The 18,528-nt window shown below is 36.5% G+C and overlaps 1 protein-coding gene across 5 annotated transcripts in view; it reads left to right on the top strand.

Moving 5' to 3' along the window:
- MYO16 (myosin XVI) overlaps nucleotides 1–18,528 on the top strand; it is a 391,786-nt gene that overhangs the window by 335,391 nt on the left and 37,867 nt on the right. For all 5 annotated transcript variants that reach the window (XM_030476550.1, XM_030476548.1, XM_030476549.1 and 2 more), the window contains exons 29-32: nucleotides 3,662–3,758; nucleotides 8,707–8,962; nucleotides 10,914–11,221; nucleotides 13,040–14,242. In XM_030476550.1, the coding sequence (XP_030332410.1) occupies nucleotides 3,662–3,758; nucleotides 8,707–8,962; nucleotides 10,914–11,221; nucleotides 13,040–14,242 (1,864 nt within the window). The remainder of the gene's footprint in view (nucleotides 1–3,661; nucleotides 3,759–8,706; nucleotides 8,963–10,913; nucleotides 11,222–13,039; nucleotides 14,243–18,528) is intronic.

Genomic DNA, 18,528 nt, shown 5'->3' with positions numbered 1-18,528 from the left:
CTTTGTAGTCCAGAAAGTATTGAAAAGTGAGTGCTTTAGTGGAAGAACATTTTAACCTTTTTTTCCCCTAGGCAAGCAGGAAATGTCTTGTGATTAGAGAAAAGACTAGAATGAAGACAGGTGGCAGCCTCAAAAATTGTTTTGATATCTGACATATGAAATTCCAACATTTTTCAGCATTATTGCTTTTGCTGAAGACCAAAACTGTACAGAGGGCAGTGAGACTAGCTTGTACTTGGTCAGCTTTAGAGGGTATCAGATTTAGTCCAAAGACTGAGCAACACAGATCTCTAGCCATACTAACATAATCAAATGGGTTATAGCAGTTTCTATTGAGAGCTCTGTTCTCAATAAACCTGGCATATGATGTAAAATCTATAAATAGCTTTTATCTGAAAGTAAAAATGAATTTGTATTGACATTTTGTATTCCTTCATTCACTTAAAAATTGTAGCAGGCTTCTACTAATGAAGTTCATAGCATAAGCAATGTCACAATAACTTCATTTATATTGTTCCTAGGGTGCAGGACAGGAGGAAAGAGCACTAATGCTTTGTGTGTCCCCTAGCCAGCTTTGTGATTCTATTGTGCCAGACACTTGTAGCTTAACTAACCATAAGCTTAAGTAATTGTCTTGACTGTGATTTTGTGACCGTACACTGCAAAATAAATTGCAACTTAATGTTTAATTAAACTATACATTTGCAATATAGCCTAAATGTGACCAGTGTGTTAATTATGAGACTAATCAAGAATGGGGTTGTTTATATTGCCATGGGCACTGCTAATAATCAGGGCTTTTTTAATATTTCAAAATAGAACTTTTCATCCCCTTTTCTACTGTCAGAGTACCATAATATTGCCCTAGTAGAGAGGAATGTTTTAGAGACTTCCAATGAGGAAGTAGGGGAAGAAACAAGCAGTTTGAGGAATGGAGGGAAAGAGGCAGAAATGAGGACAAAATGGGTGATTTGGCATAGTCCTGAGACAGAGGAGAGAGAGGGAGCTTCAAAGTGATGTGGAGGGTTTGTGGAAAGGAAAAGCGGAGTGTAAAGAGAAAATGTGAACAGAGTAGAAGATTTTTTTAAGTATTTGTATCTAGGCTATGGCTGCCTGAGAGCTACTCAGATGCAAATCATAATTACATGATAATTTAATTACAGTTAACCATATGAATAATAATTCAGTTATTCTTATAGAAGAATTCTGGATTTAAGATGATGTAAGCAAGAAATGGAGGGTTTAGTAGGCAAAGCCAGTAGTAAGGGAAGTTCAAAATGTGTTTTGACAAGATGGATGAAAAAAATAGTTGTTTGATGAGCAGTTATTGCAGAGTTTTCAGGGTTTAGTGACAGAGTATATCTGCTAGGAGGAGTCAAGGTTGAGTTGTGGTGTCCTGGAAAAAAAGCTGAAGGCATGAAAATAGAATACTTGTTGGGAAGAGAGGAGAAAATTGACACAATTTGCTGGGAAAACATGAAAAGTTTGCTTGTTCATGATACAGGATTAGATGCCTAAAAGAGAATCAAATTTAAACTGTAGAAGAAAGTGGTTGACCTCTTTTTCTTAAAACATTTGAAATAAAAAGATTCCTAAAGAAATTTAGCAAGCTCTGGGAAAGAAGCAGACTACAGAATAGATAATGAATGAAGAAGGAAGTCAGAGTGCTAAGACAACCAGGCAAAAAGGGAATTTTGAAAGCACAGCAAGAAAAGTGAAAACTGTTGTTGAAAGTCACTGGTCAAGAAAATGAGGATGAATGTATATTCATAAGAGCAAAGTATAAAAGCACAATGAGATCTCAGTAAGATTGCCTCAGATGAATGTGAAGTTAAAAATTGGAAGACATCACTCAAGATAATCTATTAAGTAAATATAAAGATATCATTTTACCAGGGTAACTACCATCATAGAAACAGGATCCAGGAAAAGGTAATATTGTTCTGGAAAAATAACTCAAATTTGTTGAAGGATTATTCCAGAATAGATGATCTGAATAGAGAAGATACTCTGGAATAGCTAAGTTATACTAGTGTTTCTGTAGCTACACAGTTTTCTAAAATAGCTGTTCCCACCATGCAAAAAAGCCTATTCCCTATTTATGAGTTTCTACAATGGCAAGAAAAGTAAAATGTGTTTTTTATCACCTTCACACACTTTGCAATAACACAAAAAGGCCTATTTTATTGGGGGAAAAAAGATATGGAAAAAAATTTAGAAAGCATTCTAATCTTGCCATTTCAGTGCGTCTGATTTTTAACTAAAAGACTAACAGTTGCACCATCATTGTCTGTCAGCTCAAACTTCAGAATTAGACTTTTCAAAACATTTGATTTAAAATAGTTTCTCTCTAGAGTACAGTGAAAGGGAACAAAGGGACAACAATGTGCCCCAGTCATTTCTGAATGTTGTTAATGGAGTTTAGAGGTGGTGTATGTGTTCTGGCTTTCTGTAGTTCATCGCTACCAGTGATGTACATGTGACAGTAGTGTTTGGATTAAAAACAGTTAGTTGAAAAGGTGTACAAGTATCTCTGCCAATACCGGTCTTCCAGATCTATACTAAAAATACAACAGTGGAGCAGAATGGTGCAATAAGAGAACAAGCTTGTGAGCTGTAGACAAACAAGAGTTGGAACCAATTTCTGTAATTTTAGCTAGACTTGTATTAATTAATCAATATGCCTATTAGCCATACAAAATTAATAGGTAGACAGAAATTATAATCTTCACTGGATAGCACAGTTCTCTGATACTGGTCCTTTTATTTCTAAGTAGCTAGATTGTGTGTGGTTTGGGTTTTTTTAAGGATGTTAGAAAGGAATGCTTTTGAAGATTACACCGAAAAAATTTTTTAAGGATTGTTTCGGCATGTTCAGAAGCTATCAAAAGGAAGGTGTTTGCTTTTGGTCTAACTAGCTGATTTTTTCTAGGGGGAAGAGCATCTAATTATTGTAATTAAGACCCTCAAGAACTAGATGAGTTAAATCAAGCAACTAGTCAGTCCAGAATAAGCTCAAAAACTCAATCAAATATTTAGGAGATTATTTTCCACGAATGAGTCCCTCTGTCTCTGACTTCTTAGGCTTGATACTAAAAGGAGACCTGAGGCACAGCTTCAGCAGGCAAGGCTGGGAACTGGGATTCATAATTTTACTGGACATTAGGAATCATTCTCACTAATGGCAGTGAGTTTCTCCCATCCTCCAACTTGGGCTAAATTCTTGCTGTTCCACAGATGGCAGCTATCTATTATAATTTTCTGTTACACATGGGTTTATGGCTTTTCACCTTTTTCCTTGCCCACATCCCCCTGTTTTATAAAAGCTAAACCTTATTTCCTTTTATGTTGTCTAGCACTTTAGCATAACTACATTCAGAATGCACTTTTTCCCAACTTGAAGACTGTAGTATTTGTTCTGGATGTTTTTGGAACTGAAGAGGGACTGCGTGTCTGACAATCTGCTCATCCTTTCCAAATACATCTTTTACTCAACCAGGTGATAGTAGCTCTCTATACAAGTATTGGCATTCTGCTGTTCTTGAATTGCAGATCTCATCTCAACCTTTAGCTGAATTGTATATGTACTGTAGTTATTTACCTGTCATTGTTTTGGCCTTTTTTGTTGATGGTGAAGATTATTCTGCTGTTTGTATTCTAGATAGGAGTCCGAAAAGTGTTTCTTAAGTACTGGCAAGCTGACCATCTCAACGATTTGTGCCTTCAGCTTCACAAGAAAATTATAACCTGCCAAAAAGGTAACAATTACAGAATGAGAATTCCTCCTCTCTCGCTTTGTACACTGAGCAGAATATTGCATAACAAAAAAATTTTCTTCTTGAATAGTTGCTGTATTTTATACATTTTTCTACAGACATACTTCCAGCTAACTACTTATACAGATTTTTTTTAGATGATATTAACATTGGTGATGCTTGCACTTTCTATCTGTCAAACATAATTTTATGACAAACTATTGCCCATAATTAAAACTTAAGGGATCTTGAATATTTCAAGTGTGCTCAGTGATTTTCGAAGGCATTAATATCACCTTTGACTTCTTGTTGCAAGTCACATAGCATAAAAATTATAAAAAATTGCAATGTGCTCAATATGTTGACAGTGACTACAAAGCTAATAATTTAATGATTTTAAATTAATTAATAATTCAATAATTTAAACTTGTCTTTATTTTCTCCCTTTTCTTAAAGCTTTCATATTTGACTGCTGGTTTTTTATGTTTAGGCATTTCCTCCCCCCCACCCCTTTTTTATGTCTGCAATTCTCACTAAGGTCATGCTGACATTTTTTTGGCACATTTTTAGAAGGAGGTATTATCCACTGCCTCCTGATTTGCTGTTACTTCTGTTCCATTTCCTATCAAAATCTCAACTGCTGAAAATGTGAATATTGCTTTATTTGAAGAAGCATCCTTCACACAATGCATTATTTATCTAATTGGCTGATGTCTGTAACAATTCCCATTATCACCTTTTTAAAGGAAATTAAAAAGGCAAAGACTTGTCTTGAGTTTTTTTAGTCATATACATAATATTGCAGACTTAAGAATATATAAATCTCTTTCATTTTAACTATCTGTTCTTCACTGTGAGCATATAGTGAAGAAGAGGATACCAAGATAAAACTTGAAGCAAGCAAAATCGAAATAGAAGCAGTTCAGGGATGAATGTGGAGAGCGACAGTTAACACAGGCCACAGTTCATCTGGGTGTACAACTTGGGACTGTTGTATTCAGACATTTAGAAAAGCAGTAGTGATTTACCCTCTTTCCTTTCTCATCAAGAAATATTTACCTTTCAGAGTCCAATTTGCAAGCAGAGTGCTTTAATATAAGCCTACACCAAAATGCAAAACATCCTCAGATATGTTTTGCATAGGTAAGAGAAAAAATATCTGCCAAACCCTGCCTGAAGAACGAAGATGATAGGTCTTCTTGGCTCCTTAAAAAAATATTTCTTTGGGTTTTACTTCTAGCCCTCTTTAGTTAAGCTCTCTTGAAAAGCAATTTTCACCAAAACTGTGTTCAATGCTTTTTTAAGCTATGGCTCATCTGCATTTTTTTTTTTTTTTTTTTTTTTATGGACTGGAAAATCTGAGAAAATCGGGAACTTGCATGAATAAGGACTAGCTAGATATCCATTTCATGACATTTACTTATGGAATAAACTCCTCTTTGTAAATAGGTACAATTGTAAACTTGCAGAATTAGCATGCCAAAGATCTCTGACAAGTTGGGAATAGAATAGAGTACCTGTGCATTCTTCTTGTATAATCCTAAAACTGGGATCCGTAGACTTTTACACTGGGCTGGTAATCCTTAATGAGTAATGGTATCTGTCCTGCTGCATATCCACATTTTTATCCCATCATCCTTTGCAAACAAAGGACTTTGGAAGCTTTGTCTCTCTTCATAGCATATTGACTAATAGCCAAACTAGTCAATAATTTCTCCATCAGGCTTAAAATGTAATATATACCCTGTAAGAACTTAAAACCAGGTCTTGCCCAAAATTCTTATAAACTGTTTTTACTTCGGTCTTACTAGCAATCCCTTCAGCATTCCCATAAATCTGGGAAAAACCAAAACAAAACAAAACAGGTAAGTCTTTTTCTGTTATCCTGCAACTTAACTTACACATGGAAAGAAAGGGGTCAAACTAAAATGAAAGCATGCGTATTAACAATTTTTATTTAAAAATGGATCTATGAGTTTTCTCATATTTTTTTTCACAGTTATGAGAACTACATATGTGAATTTTTGACCTTATTGAATCAGTGAGAAAATTTTTTGTACCTATAAGAAAGTCTATCATGCTAACTTTCTTCCACGAGAGTTCATGTAGATTAGGAATTAACTTTAATACATTTTATACACAATAGTTAATACATTTCTCACATCCATGGTCTACTTGAATTTGATTACTCTGATCCTTATCCTTAGATGAACCATAAATAAGTACATATTTCTCTGCCCTGGGGGTGCTAACCTCAATTATTTTAATTTGCATAAATGAGAATTATTTTGAATCTACATAAATGAGGAGCAAGTTCAAAAGAAAGTCTCAGTATCCATACAGAAGTAGAAGAAACTAAGCAGTAAAAGTATAGTAGATTACAAGTTCATTTCATAGCAGTTTTTGAGGTTATGAAACTGGGGTTTTGTTCTGTGTTGAACTGAAGACAAAATCTTTCAAATGTTCTCATAGAGAAAGAAATGTGGAGAAATGTCCATCTTCTCATAAAACGTGAGATAGTTCATGAAAATGAGTGCAACACAATATGGGGGGTTTGTCTGCCAACCTTTCTTGACAAAATTTTGTTGTATGTTTCTTCAAAACATCTCAATTTTGGTGAAAGTGCATAAATCAGAGTAGCTGCACAGCCTGTAAATGCTATGCTAGCTGCACTGGATATCGTTTTACTGGACCATCCTAACAGGCTACTCCGCATCGTTCATGCGTGCTAACAATCCTACCAGAGGACTGGCCTCTGTATTTCCTTTTCCTAACCAGCTTTGGTGGTGTTACCAATTTTTTGTTTGTTTGTTTGTTTTTTGGTTTTTTGGGGGTTTTTGGTTGGGTTTTTTTTGTGTCATGGTAAAAGCACACACTTGTAAAAATCTTACTTTAAAATACAGGCTTTTTTCAAAGTCATCCAGGATTTGATGCTTAACTGTTTGTCAAATACCCTATCTACTCTGCAGCAGATAAGTTTAAAGAAAATACTAGAAGTGGAGGAGCAATTTTTGATTATTAAGCTCTTCTGAATTTTTCATATTTGTGAACAGTGAACTCTGATAATGTTCTATGCATGTATTCATTACCTTTGCAATGGCAACATTATGGATTCAGACTCAGTAACATATATATCCAATGTGAATACTCATAAAATTGTCAATAAATAACTGTACTATTAATTTCCTTTTCAACTAAATTGGGGAAGTACATTAATGTTTCAGGGTTTAAAGAAGTCATATTTTATAGAATGTAACTAAAGGGATTGAAAATGATTGAAAATGGCATGGTTGGCTGTGATTATAAGAATGTTGCCCATTCAAAGTTGTCCACTATAAATAATCTCAAAGTACCTGAGCTTGAATGTTTTCAAACCCAGTGTATTTTGTATAGGAGCAGTATTAGTATGTTAACATTAACTTTTCTTACATTTTGTCACTGAGCATCTCTAAAAAATACCTTCTTTTAAATATCTAAACAGAGGACATTGCCCTCTTGTTTTAGTTGTTTATTTTATTCAGTAATAATTTACATTCACAGAAGACTAATTGTATCTTTCTCTTTTTACATTTTTCTTTTAGATTAATTCAGATTGACTCGCTCTTGTAATTTAATGTTGTTCTGCAGTGTTCCTAACACTTAAACTTAATTACATTGTTAAAAAGACCTAATTCATTTTAGCCTTTTTTTTAAACTTAAAATCTTAATATTAACGTTTTCAGTATTTTCCCTCTAGCTCAAACAAATATCTTACACAGGCTATTGCCTGCTGACTTCTTCAACCACAATAAGCAATGATAAAGTTTCACCTGGTTTTGATATGTGTAAGTTGATGTACTGAAAATCAACAATATTTCAGGCAACATGTAAATAATTCTAGAACAAGTTCTTCCCTGTGAAGCATACAGCAGTGATTCGAGATCTAGAATCAGGATCTTGTTGAACTTAAAAAAAAAACCCCCCACACACAAAATGAAGCACCTTTAGTTAGTGTATTTCTGCCTTCTGAGCCAAAATATACGCTCAAGAGAATACTGATACCACCTGCTGCAGGAAGAGTGATTAAATTGGTGCCAAATTTATCGTAGCTACACAGGTTCCTGTGCCTTGTGTTTCTGATCATCTGGATACTTCTGAAAATTCAGGGGACTAGGTGGTATTTAGGTTGGGTAGAATTTGTTGTAATGAATGTACATACTTAGGAAAGTAGTACAGAAAGATACAGGAAATAGATATGCCAAAATCTTCTCCAAACATAGGGCTGACAAAGAGTGTGAAAACCAGGCCCAATAGGTACATAAAGCTGATGCAATGCAGATGAAAATTTTAAACTGAAAAATGCAGATGTGATGTGACAGATACATTTGAGAAATTTGCATTAAATTAATCCAATTGCTTTTGCTGAAAGGAAATTATCAACAAAAGGTCTTTAAGTCAAACTAAAGAATCTCATATCAGTTTTGATTTTGATTGTTTTTAGGTACACTGAAATATTTAAAGCATTTCTTTTTTAAGCTGACCAAAAGCAAATGATGATTTAATTCCTGCTGCATTCAAAACAACAATCATTTTTTCAGGGTTTTATTTTGAAATGAATGTTCTTTTGACCTTTATAATGTAAATGTATGCTTTCACAATCTATAGCATACATTAGGTTTCCAGTTGTAATGTAATAAAAAATAACATTCAATGTAAGTAAACATTTTGAGTTGTGATAGCTCAAATTTATGAAATAATTTACTGTCAATACTTTGGTTTTAGCACTGGCAGTAGAAAACAGAGTTACATTTAGAGTGTTGTTTATATGCCATCACATTTCTTGAATTTTTGTGTAAGATGTTGGATGAACTTGATTTGCTTATGTTTACAGCAGAACACGATAATATTTAGTTATTCACCAATTAATTAGTTATCTTTCATTAGTCTCTATTTTCTCCTTCTTTTATGGTAGTTGTAAGAGGATTTCTAGCTCGCCAGCGCTTGTTACAGAGGATGAGCATCAAACAGCAAGAGGTCACCTCAATCAACAGCTTCTTGCAGAACGCTGAGGATATGGGATTGAAAACATATGATGCCTTGGTTATTCAAAATGCTTCTGACATTGCTCGGGAAAATGACCGGCTCCGCAACGAGATGAACACTGCTTACCACAGGGAAAAGTTAGATGCCAGAAAGGCATCTGGCAGACCAGAAGAAGGCCACAAAAGGTAAGATGAGAAAACATCTACTGTGAAGAATTAAAGTGTTTCTTCAGTTTTAGTGATTTCCTGCCCTGCTTAGAAAGTCATAGAAATGACTGAGGAATTTCAAAAAGATTCTCAAGCATATACTCTGTCCAAATCAATGTTAGACCCTATTTTTTTTTCTATATCTTAGGTAATTAAGTCTAGAAACTTAAGGACACCTCTAACATCCTATTCAGAGGACACTGAGCTTTATAGGAACTTATTCAAGTCTCTGAGGCATTTATTTTTTATATAAATATTTTTTAATTCTACGGTAAATAGATTATACTTATCTATAAGTATATAAACTTATCTTAAAGTTTAACTTATAAAAGTTAAACTTTCATCAAACCAAAATAAAAATACTCTAACTTAAAATTCCAACATTGGGAACTTTCGTCAAACCAAAATAAAAATACTCTAACTTAAAATTCCAACATTGGGAAATTGCCAAGATAATGAAAAACAGCTAGGAAGGCATTAAAATGCAATGAAATACAGACTAAGAAATCCTGATTACGCATCGAACTAGGTAGATTGATTGTGAGGAGGATTCTTTCATTTTACTTAGAAATAGGCAAATGGTTCTGTTTAACTCCCCTCAGAGTTCAAGAGTGCCTATTTTACAAATCCAGTAAACACTGGAGAACCTTTCTCCAGGAAGTGAGTTGGTGATCTCTCTTCTCTCAGACAGCTGAACAGGCAGAGGTAGCATTTGCAGTCAATAGGTATGTGTCTACAGCAGGAATGTGTCTATAACTTGCTGGACATATAAATGTTTATTTTTGCATAGGAACTTCATTTTCATCCAGAACAACTCCCTTTGCTTTCATTGCTTTTGTCAGTGACTTTTATTAAAGTGAAAATGGCAGTGCATCTGCTTAATTAGCTTCAAATATCCCAGTGATTACATATTGGAGGAAATGCCTTTGTAGGAAAGACTGTAATTAAACATTGCAGTGAAAACAAATTATCCACTGAGCACCATGCTTTCATCTCTAGCTATTTCATTTACTACATGGGCAGCTGGCTATATCCTGTGCATGAATTCCAGCTCTGCTGGTGATTTGCCACGCAGAAATACAATTTTAAAAAACAAATGCTCATGGATTTGTTTGTAAAATGTCAGTATAAACATCTTCTATCTAATATATTGCCACCCTATGTTAAAAGGTTTTCAGTGTTTTGATTTTTGGAGGAATAAAATGTTGGAAGGATTTTTGCTAAAAATCAATTTGTTGAAAGCAGCTGATAAACATTACTTATCAATACATACTGAATAGTCAAAACCAAGGAAAAAATTGGAAGAAGTAAAACTCCAAAACTGTGATTGAAATAACTAATTAAATAACCAAACATATTGTCATAATTAATATTATTAAAATGATAACTAATAATTAAGCTTAAACAGGAAGATATGTAAATATCTGGGTGGAGTTGTTCAAGCAGCCAATGTAGCTAGTTAAAAAGGTCATCTAATATTTTTAAGATTTGCATTATCTAAATAGAATTTATAGTTGTCTTTTTAGAAAATAATGATAAAGGCTCAGCATTTACTGCCTCAGTAACTTTCTATTAAAATGGATTTCCCAGAAATTATCATTCAGATTGAAAACCCAGCTTTTGATTGTGTGTAACAATCAAAGTGTGAACAATTCATTCAGCGAATGTCTGATCAACAATATGAAACTGCTTAAGGAAGGCTGCATTTGTGTGAAAAGGGGTCGGTGTCCTGATTTATCATGAAACAGGAAATGGAAGAAAGCTAGCAGCTTGATCTGGATTTGTTTGTCAGAAGATTACTACACACATCCCCTTGGCACAGCAGGGGAGTTGTGAGATTGTTTACCAGAAAGCTGTTGTTATGTTTGCATGAACAGGTTCATTGTTACTGCTTGAATAATGCATCTGGGCCTCTTTTCTGTGTTTTCAGAGCTGAAGACAAGGGTGGGAAGGTCTCTGAGGACAGCTTTGCCGGCTGTCGAATGCCTAAGCACTTTCATTCCAGCTCCGTCCCTGTCCCCATGGCAGTGGACAGCTTGGTACATTCTGCTGCTGGGTCATCCATCAGATCCCCCTCCCTGCACTCTGTGTTCAGCATGGAGGATAACAATAGCCAGTCATCACCAAGGAAACAGCCTCCTCCCAAACCAAAGAGGGACCCCAACACGCGACTGAGCGCTTCATACGAGGCTGTTAGTGCTTGCCTGTCGGCAGCTTCTAAGGAAACTGCTAACGAAGGTTAGGCATAAAGGGAGAAACAGTCGCAAATGTTACTCTAGGTTATTGATTTATTCTTTTCACTTTGATCCTTTTAAACACAGTGAAGTACCTTTGAAAAGTCCTGCTTCCCTGAAATATTTCAGTGGCAGTAAATGAAATCAGTCAATTTGTAATTTGTTTCCAAATCAGCAGATAATACTCATGTGTTCTAATTGCCTAGTTTGTCAACAACAAAAACCTATTTACAGAACTCCCTCTAGAGACAAATGATCTGTCAACTTAAGCTATTCTACCCCATTGACTGCATTATTTCACCTTTTAAACTCTTTGCTAGAATATCTCGCATCACTAAAACAGAATGCTTGAATCTTGAATTTCATCAAGTTAAACATTAAACATTCTCCTACTTTTTCTCTCTGTTCACATAAATAACTTATTGCTTGCAGTGTTTTATGTATGTGCCATAACCTGCTTACAGTGAATTTTTTGTTTAGAAGGAAAATGCTGTGAAAGTCCCAAAGCATCTCAGTGCATTATAGTGCATATAGAATAGTTTTGAGTTCAGTTCTATTCTCCTTCACCCTTGAAATGAGTGAGTAGAAGATGAAGGGAAGGAATGCATTCTGCTTTTTCTTGATAACTCTGACTTGTCAGGCTTTCTGTAAAGGATCCTCTAGGCTTATCAGGGAAGATCATTCAGGTTGGGTTTAAAGCTATGTATAACCATTCTCTAATACTGCATACATTAGATGGAAACCTCTGTGGCTCCCTCTTGCAAAATAATTACTGTTCTCATGTCCAGTTCATTAGATGCAAGTCCATTTTTCTTAACCTCTTTCCTGGTCAGTCAAGCTCTGTGTAAGGAAAGATGAACTGTATCCAACAAATTTTCAGCTAGCATGGTTTAAGGAGCTCTGTAGTGGTTTTGGCTTTCTGTGCCTAGCTCTTCAAGAAATTATGGATTTAACCAAAATGCTTTAGCAGAGGTTTTTGAAAGAAAGACAATTCATATATGTATTTGTGGTCTTAACATTAATGCTTGCATACACTTACAAAGCAACTTTGAAGTTCTTTTCATATGTATGAAACAATAAGGCCAGTTTCCCTGCGTATACTCATTTTGCAAGAATTATGTCAGTTTCCTCAGTTTTTGTCCAAAACCAGCTCTGATTTATACCATCTAATTTTGATCTTAAAAGAACAGTCACCTAGGTATCTAGTTTCTCCATTCCGTACAAGCCTGGAGGCCATGAAAAGGTATGTCGTTAACTATATACTCAGTTGGGGAATTGCCCTTAGGCTATGGGATTCCCTAACTTCTTTATAAATTATTTCCACACCCACAGTACAAAAGAAGAAGATACAGGCATAATATCTGCCTATAATTAGAGTTTCATAGATATTACATAAAAGGGGGATATTCAGTTACTGGCAATAATGCGTGTCTAAGTAGCACCGTGCTGAAACTCCTAGTTAAAAGCATGGCCCTGTCTCTTGGGGCAAATGGAATAACAAATATTTCAGTGTGTTACAGATCTCACAGTGAACATTTCTATTCAAAAGATACCTCCTCAGGTGTTAGTTGTCATCTTTTATTGGCCGTAGAGGTTACCCAAATAGATTATATGTCAAGGTAGCAAAGGCTAGCGGTTAGGAAGCTGCAAGTTCTGCATTTCATTCCTGAAATATTTATGCTTTTGACTGAATCCCTGTGTTTGTGACTGATGCTCATTGTCAAATCATATGGGTAGCATTTGAAGAGTTAAAGTATTAGACCTGTGTAAGGAGTAACTGACTTTGATCTGTTAATAACACAGACCTTTTTCGCTTTCCTAGTACTGACCCGTCCAAGGCCACACAGTGATGATTATAGTACTATGAAAAAAATACCTCCCAGAAAACCAAAACGAAGTCCCAATACAAAACTTAGTGGCTCTTACGAAGAAATACCTGGCCAAAAGCCCGGTGATGTAAAACAGACAAGCACAGTAGCTAAACCAGGTGTCTATGACACTATGGCAGTACAGAGAGCAGCTTCTGCTGATGGGCCACAACATGGCGTGTTGAGTCTCTATATGTCACAAGAAGAGGAGGAAAATGAGCCTGTCTATATTGAAATGGTAGGGAATGCAATGAAGAGCATTTCTGCTGAAGCAGAAAGTCCAGAACAAGGAGAGTCTGTATATGAAGAAATGAAGTATTTTCTACCAGAAGAAGGAAGCAATGGTAATGGAATAGTTCCAGTAGTGACTGGATCTCCTCCTTTGTTGTTTGAAAGCAAAAAAACCTTTAACATTGAAGATGGGCCATTGGATGGAAACAGTCAGGCAGCTTTGATCTATAAAGATTCATGTGACATTCCAGCCCCTTTCCCTAACTTGCTCCCCCACAGACCACCACTTCTTGTATTTCCTCCAACCCCTGTCACGTGTTCACCTGCTTCTGATGAATCACCTCTAACACCACTTGAAGTCAAAAAGCTTCCTGTATTGGAAACCAACCTAAAATACCCCGTGCAGTCCGAAGGATCAAGTCCGTTATCACCACAGTACTCCAAAAGCCAGAAAGGGGAGAATGAAAGACCAGCATCTCCAGGCTTGGTTGTGTTCAATGTTTCCAGCAAAGTGACTCCTCCTTCCACGCCACCTCCTCCTCTCCCACCACCCCCTCCTCCTGTACCACCTTCTATTTCCTACCGGGCTTCCACACATTTTGCATTTCCTCCAGAAACTTGTGCTAGTTTTCTAATTAATACAGGGAAAACAGGTACAAGCTCAGATCTTCCAAAAGTACCTCAGAGACCAAATCCTGCTCAGCTTGGATGCTCCTCTTCTCCGTTCTCCAAACTGCCTTACTCCCCAAAGGTGGCAAGAGCAGATCACAGGAAATTGAACTCAAATTCATCATCTTCATTTTCATACAGCCCTACAAACTCAAGGTCATTGACCAGTCCCCTTGATGAGTTAACTAGCTTGTTCAACTCAGGACGGAGTGTGCTACGAAAATCTGCAGCAGGATGTAAGATCAGGGAACCAGAAGGTAAGACAGATCTCTGTGCTTCTGTATAATGTGTTTCTTCTGCACCAAAACTTTCTTACATTAGAAGCTGATAAAGTAGGTGAAAATACAAAACAAAACCATTATTTTATTTTATTTTATTTTATTTTTATTTTATTTTTCAAGAAAGGTCTATTGTAGTCATAAGAAACACATATAGAAAATACATTACCTATAAAAAATTATAGGTCTTCAGGTTTTCTCTGAGATGTCAACTTTTATTTTACCAAAATGTTTGTATGACACAGATTTAAATGCATTATTTTTAAAATTCCAGGAGCCTTGATAAAATAAACACAGAGGTTACATCATGTGAAAAATGAGTTTGTGGTATCAATCTATACAAATACTTTGAACTAAATATATGGCTGGGTGTCTGGTAGATAACATGTACTTTAATTTGAAAACTTTCTTTTGAGGTTTCGTTATTTCATTTCCATGAAATTCTGAATTTGGTGATGGAGCCATTAATATTTTCCTAAATAAAGCTGATACAGAGAGCCGTGCAGCAAACTGCATTTATTTCCCCTTTCTATCCTTTTATTCCTACCTTTCCTGCCATTTACATACACTTACGTAGATACCCAGAGACTACTTGTTATCCTGGTTTTCCAGCAATTGGAGAACATCTTTTGCATCTAGTGCAAAAGCCAACTATAAAAAAAAAAAACCAAAACAAAAGCAAAGCTTGCCATTTTGCTAAAGGTTTCTGAGACTGGAGTATTCAGACATTATCACTTAATTGTTTGTCTTGTCCAGGCAATAAAGGGTTTAACGTTGTTGCTGGGACAAATCTATGGATCTTATGAATACTGAAAATTCATCCTGATGTTAATAGTTTCAATAGGCTGCTCTGTCAGGGTGAAATGCTTCTGACCTAGCTTTGTCCATCTAAAAGCTTGATATGTAGGCCTCAAATCTTTAGGTTATGAAGAGACAGTCATTTAGAGAAACTAATTCCTCCCATATATCTTTCTCCATTGGGTAGGAGGAAAGCCTAGATGATTAAACCAGTAGAGTTGTAACTTCTAAGTGGTTAAAGTTGAAGTAAATCCTGGCTCTGCATATCAATTACAACAGTGACTCCAATCATCATATTACTTTTCTGATTTAAAAAAAAAAAATTCCTATTGAAAATAGTCAGTGTACTCTATATAGAAACTTCTCTCCCTAGCAGCATCTCCCAAGCACAAGATCTTGTGAATTTAAAATTCAGGGTAAGACTCTAGACTGTTTTCTCTACTTCTTCACTTCTGTCTGTCCAAACAGCTTGTCTTAATCAAGAGCAGTGTGCAGTTTATTCAAAATGGGCAAAATATAATCATACAATCATTTAGGTTGGAAAAAACCTTTAAGATCGAGTCCAACCATTAACTTAGCACTACCAATTCTACCGCTAAACCATGTCCCTAAGCTCCACATCTACACATCTTTTAAATACCTTCAGGCATGGTGACTCCACCACTTCTCTTAACCCCTGAGTCTCCTTTTCTCCAGGCTAAACAACCCCAGTCTCCTCAGCCACTTCCTCCTAAGGCTTGTTCTCTAGATCCTTCACCAGCTTTGTTGCCCTTCTTTGGACACGCTCCAGCACCTCAATGTCTCTAAGTATTCGAGGTGCGACCTCACCAGTGCTGGGTACAAGGAGGCAACCACGTCCTTGGTCCTCTTGGCCACAATGTTGATACAAGCCAGAGTACTGTTAGCCTTCTGGGCACGCTGCTGGCACATACTCAGCCAGCTGCCAACCAACACCCCCAGGTCCTTTTCTGCGAGGCAGCTTTCCAGCCACTCTTCCTCAAGCCTGTAGCGTTACATGAGGTTGTTGTTACCCAGGTTCAGGACCCAGCAGTTTGCCTTGTTGAACCGCATACCATTGGCCACACCCCATTGATCCAGCCTGTCCAGGTCTCTCTGCAGAGCCTTTCTATCCTTCAGGAGATCAACACTGCTGTGCAACTTGATGTTGTCTGCAAACTTATTGAGGGTGCACTTGATCCCCTTGCCCAGACTGTTGCTAAAGATATTAAACAGAACTGGCACCAATACTGAGCCATGGGGAACACCACAGGTGACCAGTGGCCACCTGGATTTGACTCCATTCACCACCACTCTTTGGGCCCAGCCATCCAGCCAGTTTTTTACCCAGTGAAACATACACTTGTCCAAGCCATGAACAGCCTGTTTCTCCAGGAGAATGCTGTGGGAAACTGTGTCAAATGCTTTTCTAAATCTAGGTAGATAACATCCACAGCTTTTCCCTCATTCACCAAGTGGCTCACCTTGTCGTAGAAGGAGATCAGGTTGGTCAAGCAGGACCTGCCTTTCATAAACCCATGCTGACTGGGCCTGATTGCCTGGTTGTCCTATGCATGCTGTGTGATTACACTGTGTGATTTGCTGAAAGACCTTCCCTGTCACTGAGGTCAAACTGGCAGGCCTGGAGTTGCCCAGATCCTCCTTCTGGCTCCTCTGGTAGATGGACATCACATTTGCTAACCTCCAGTCAACATTCAATGCCTATAAATATATGTAGAATAGGGTTGTTTGGTTTGTTGGTTTGGGGTTTGGTTTGGGGTTTTTTTGGTTGGTTGGTTTTGGTTTTATTTTTAAGTTGGGAGTCTTGTTTTGTTGTATAGATAATACATTTTTATCCACTGGGATAAAATTATTGAAGTCACCTCTTTGGATATATCTTCTCAAAGCTCTCTCAATGTACCTGGTGAGGAAGTGGTAGACCTACCCCAACCAAGTCACAAACCTGACCTTTACCTTAAAAAAAAAAAAAAATAAAAGTTGCTTTGGGATGGTGTTTTTTTGCAGATGCAATTTTCAACTAAATGTGACCAAGATAGGGTTCAGCTTGGGTCTCCTGTGGGTTGAAGCTAGTGCATCAACAGAGGCTACCATAGAAAAACTCTACATTTACCTTTCACATGGAAAATGTACTTCTAAATATTTCATCAAGGCAGCACTAAGTATGAAAGATCAAAGTTCAAGAAAGATGCACAATAAAAAAACCTGAATCAATATTTTATGAGCTAGGAAGCTACTGGATACTAAGTGCAGTTACATATGAATAGTTCAATGATGAGCAGATGGATTGAAAGAAATAAATGCAGGTGAATGTATGTGCATGTTTTTACAGTTTGCCTTTTTTCATGTACTTCATGTGTTCAATTAATTTCCAGGGTAACAGCTGGAAAAATATTTTTTTTAATTTAACTTCTGATGCAAAGTAAAAAGATGACAATCAGCAAAGTGGACTGTTATGCAAAACTTGAAGTTGTCCATGTCTTACCTTCTGACTTTTATCACCTATTGCCTAATGCATATTAAGTTCCTGGAAGACTCCTCCCTTTCTTCTTTTTGCCATTTGCAGTATTTTATTTTTAGGAGGTGATATGATTAAAAAAAAAAAAAAAATAGAAATTAATTAAAATTTATGACATGGCCTAGAGCAGCACTCAGTAATGTGCAGTTTCCTTTACTTCCAGAAGTTATAACCTACCAACAACCTTAACTAAAACCCGAAAGTAAAAATGTGAGCCATTTGAAGTCAAGGAGAGTTACCTATGGGAATCAATAAGATTCTGTAAGGGATCATCAGCCTTGGAGATAAAAGCCTCCTTGCCAATAAAAGTGCAGTGGAGACAGATTCCTCAACATGCTTTCCCGTTGCCTGAAGGAGTAATTTCAAGGCCTGAGAACACTGATGTCCTCTTGGCTCCTGACCTTTCCATGGGCAATGATCTTCCAGAATTACAATAAAGCAGATTTGTGGTTTTCTGATGGGCTGTGGAGTTATTGTGAACTGAACTGAGCACTCTTCTTTCAGAAAGGCAACAACAAAAAAAAAATCAAATGGGAACAACTTTCATTATCTGGTGGCCTAACCTGGCTATTAGTTTTATACAACAGTATCATCTACTGGTTCAAGCAATGATCAGGATCATATAGTATGCAATTTCTTGCATAATATTTTTCATTTAATAAGACAAGCTTTCTGCTCTGCATAACTTGTAGTTTAAATAAGCAAAACTATAAAAGGTGAGAACTGAGATAAAGTGATTTCTCCAAGGTTGAAAAAAGTTCATTGAAGCCACAGCTCTATTGTTAGACGGGGATTTCCTTTTACTCCATACAAAATGAGACAAGTGCAGATAAGCGATCATACACACACAATTTTTTTCTATTCTTCCAGATTTCTAGAAGTAGAAACTTTAATTTTCAAGACTGAAAGAAACTGAATGGTCCTGTGCAGAGCC

The sequence above is a fragment of the Strigops habroptila genome, chromosome 2, assembly GCF_004027225.2.
Source record: "Strigops habroptila isolate Jane chromosome 2, bStrHab1.2.pri, whole genome shotgun sequence".
Lineage (NCBI taxonomy): Eukaryota > Metazoa > Chordata > Aves > Psittaciformes > Psittacidae > Strigops > Strigops habroptila.
This window is presented reverse-complemented; position numbering and strand designations above follow the sequence as displayed.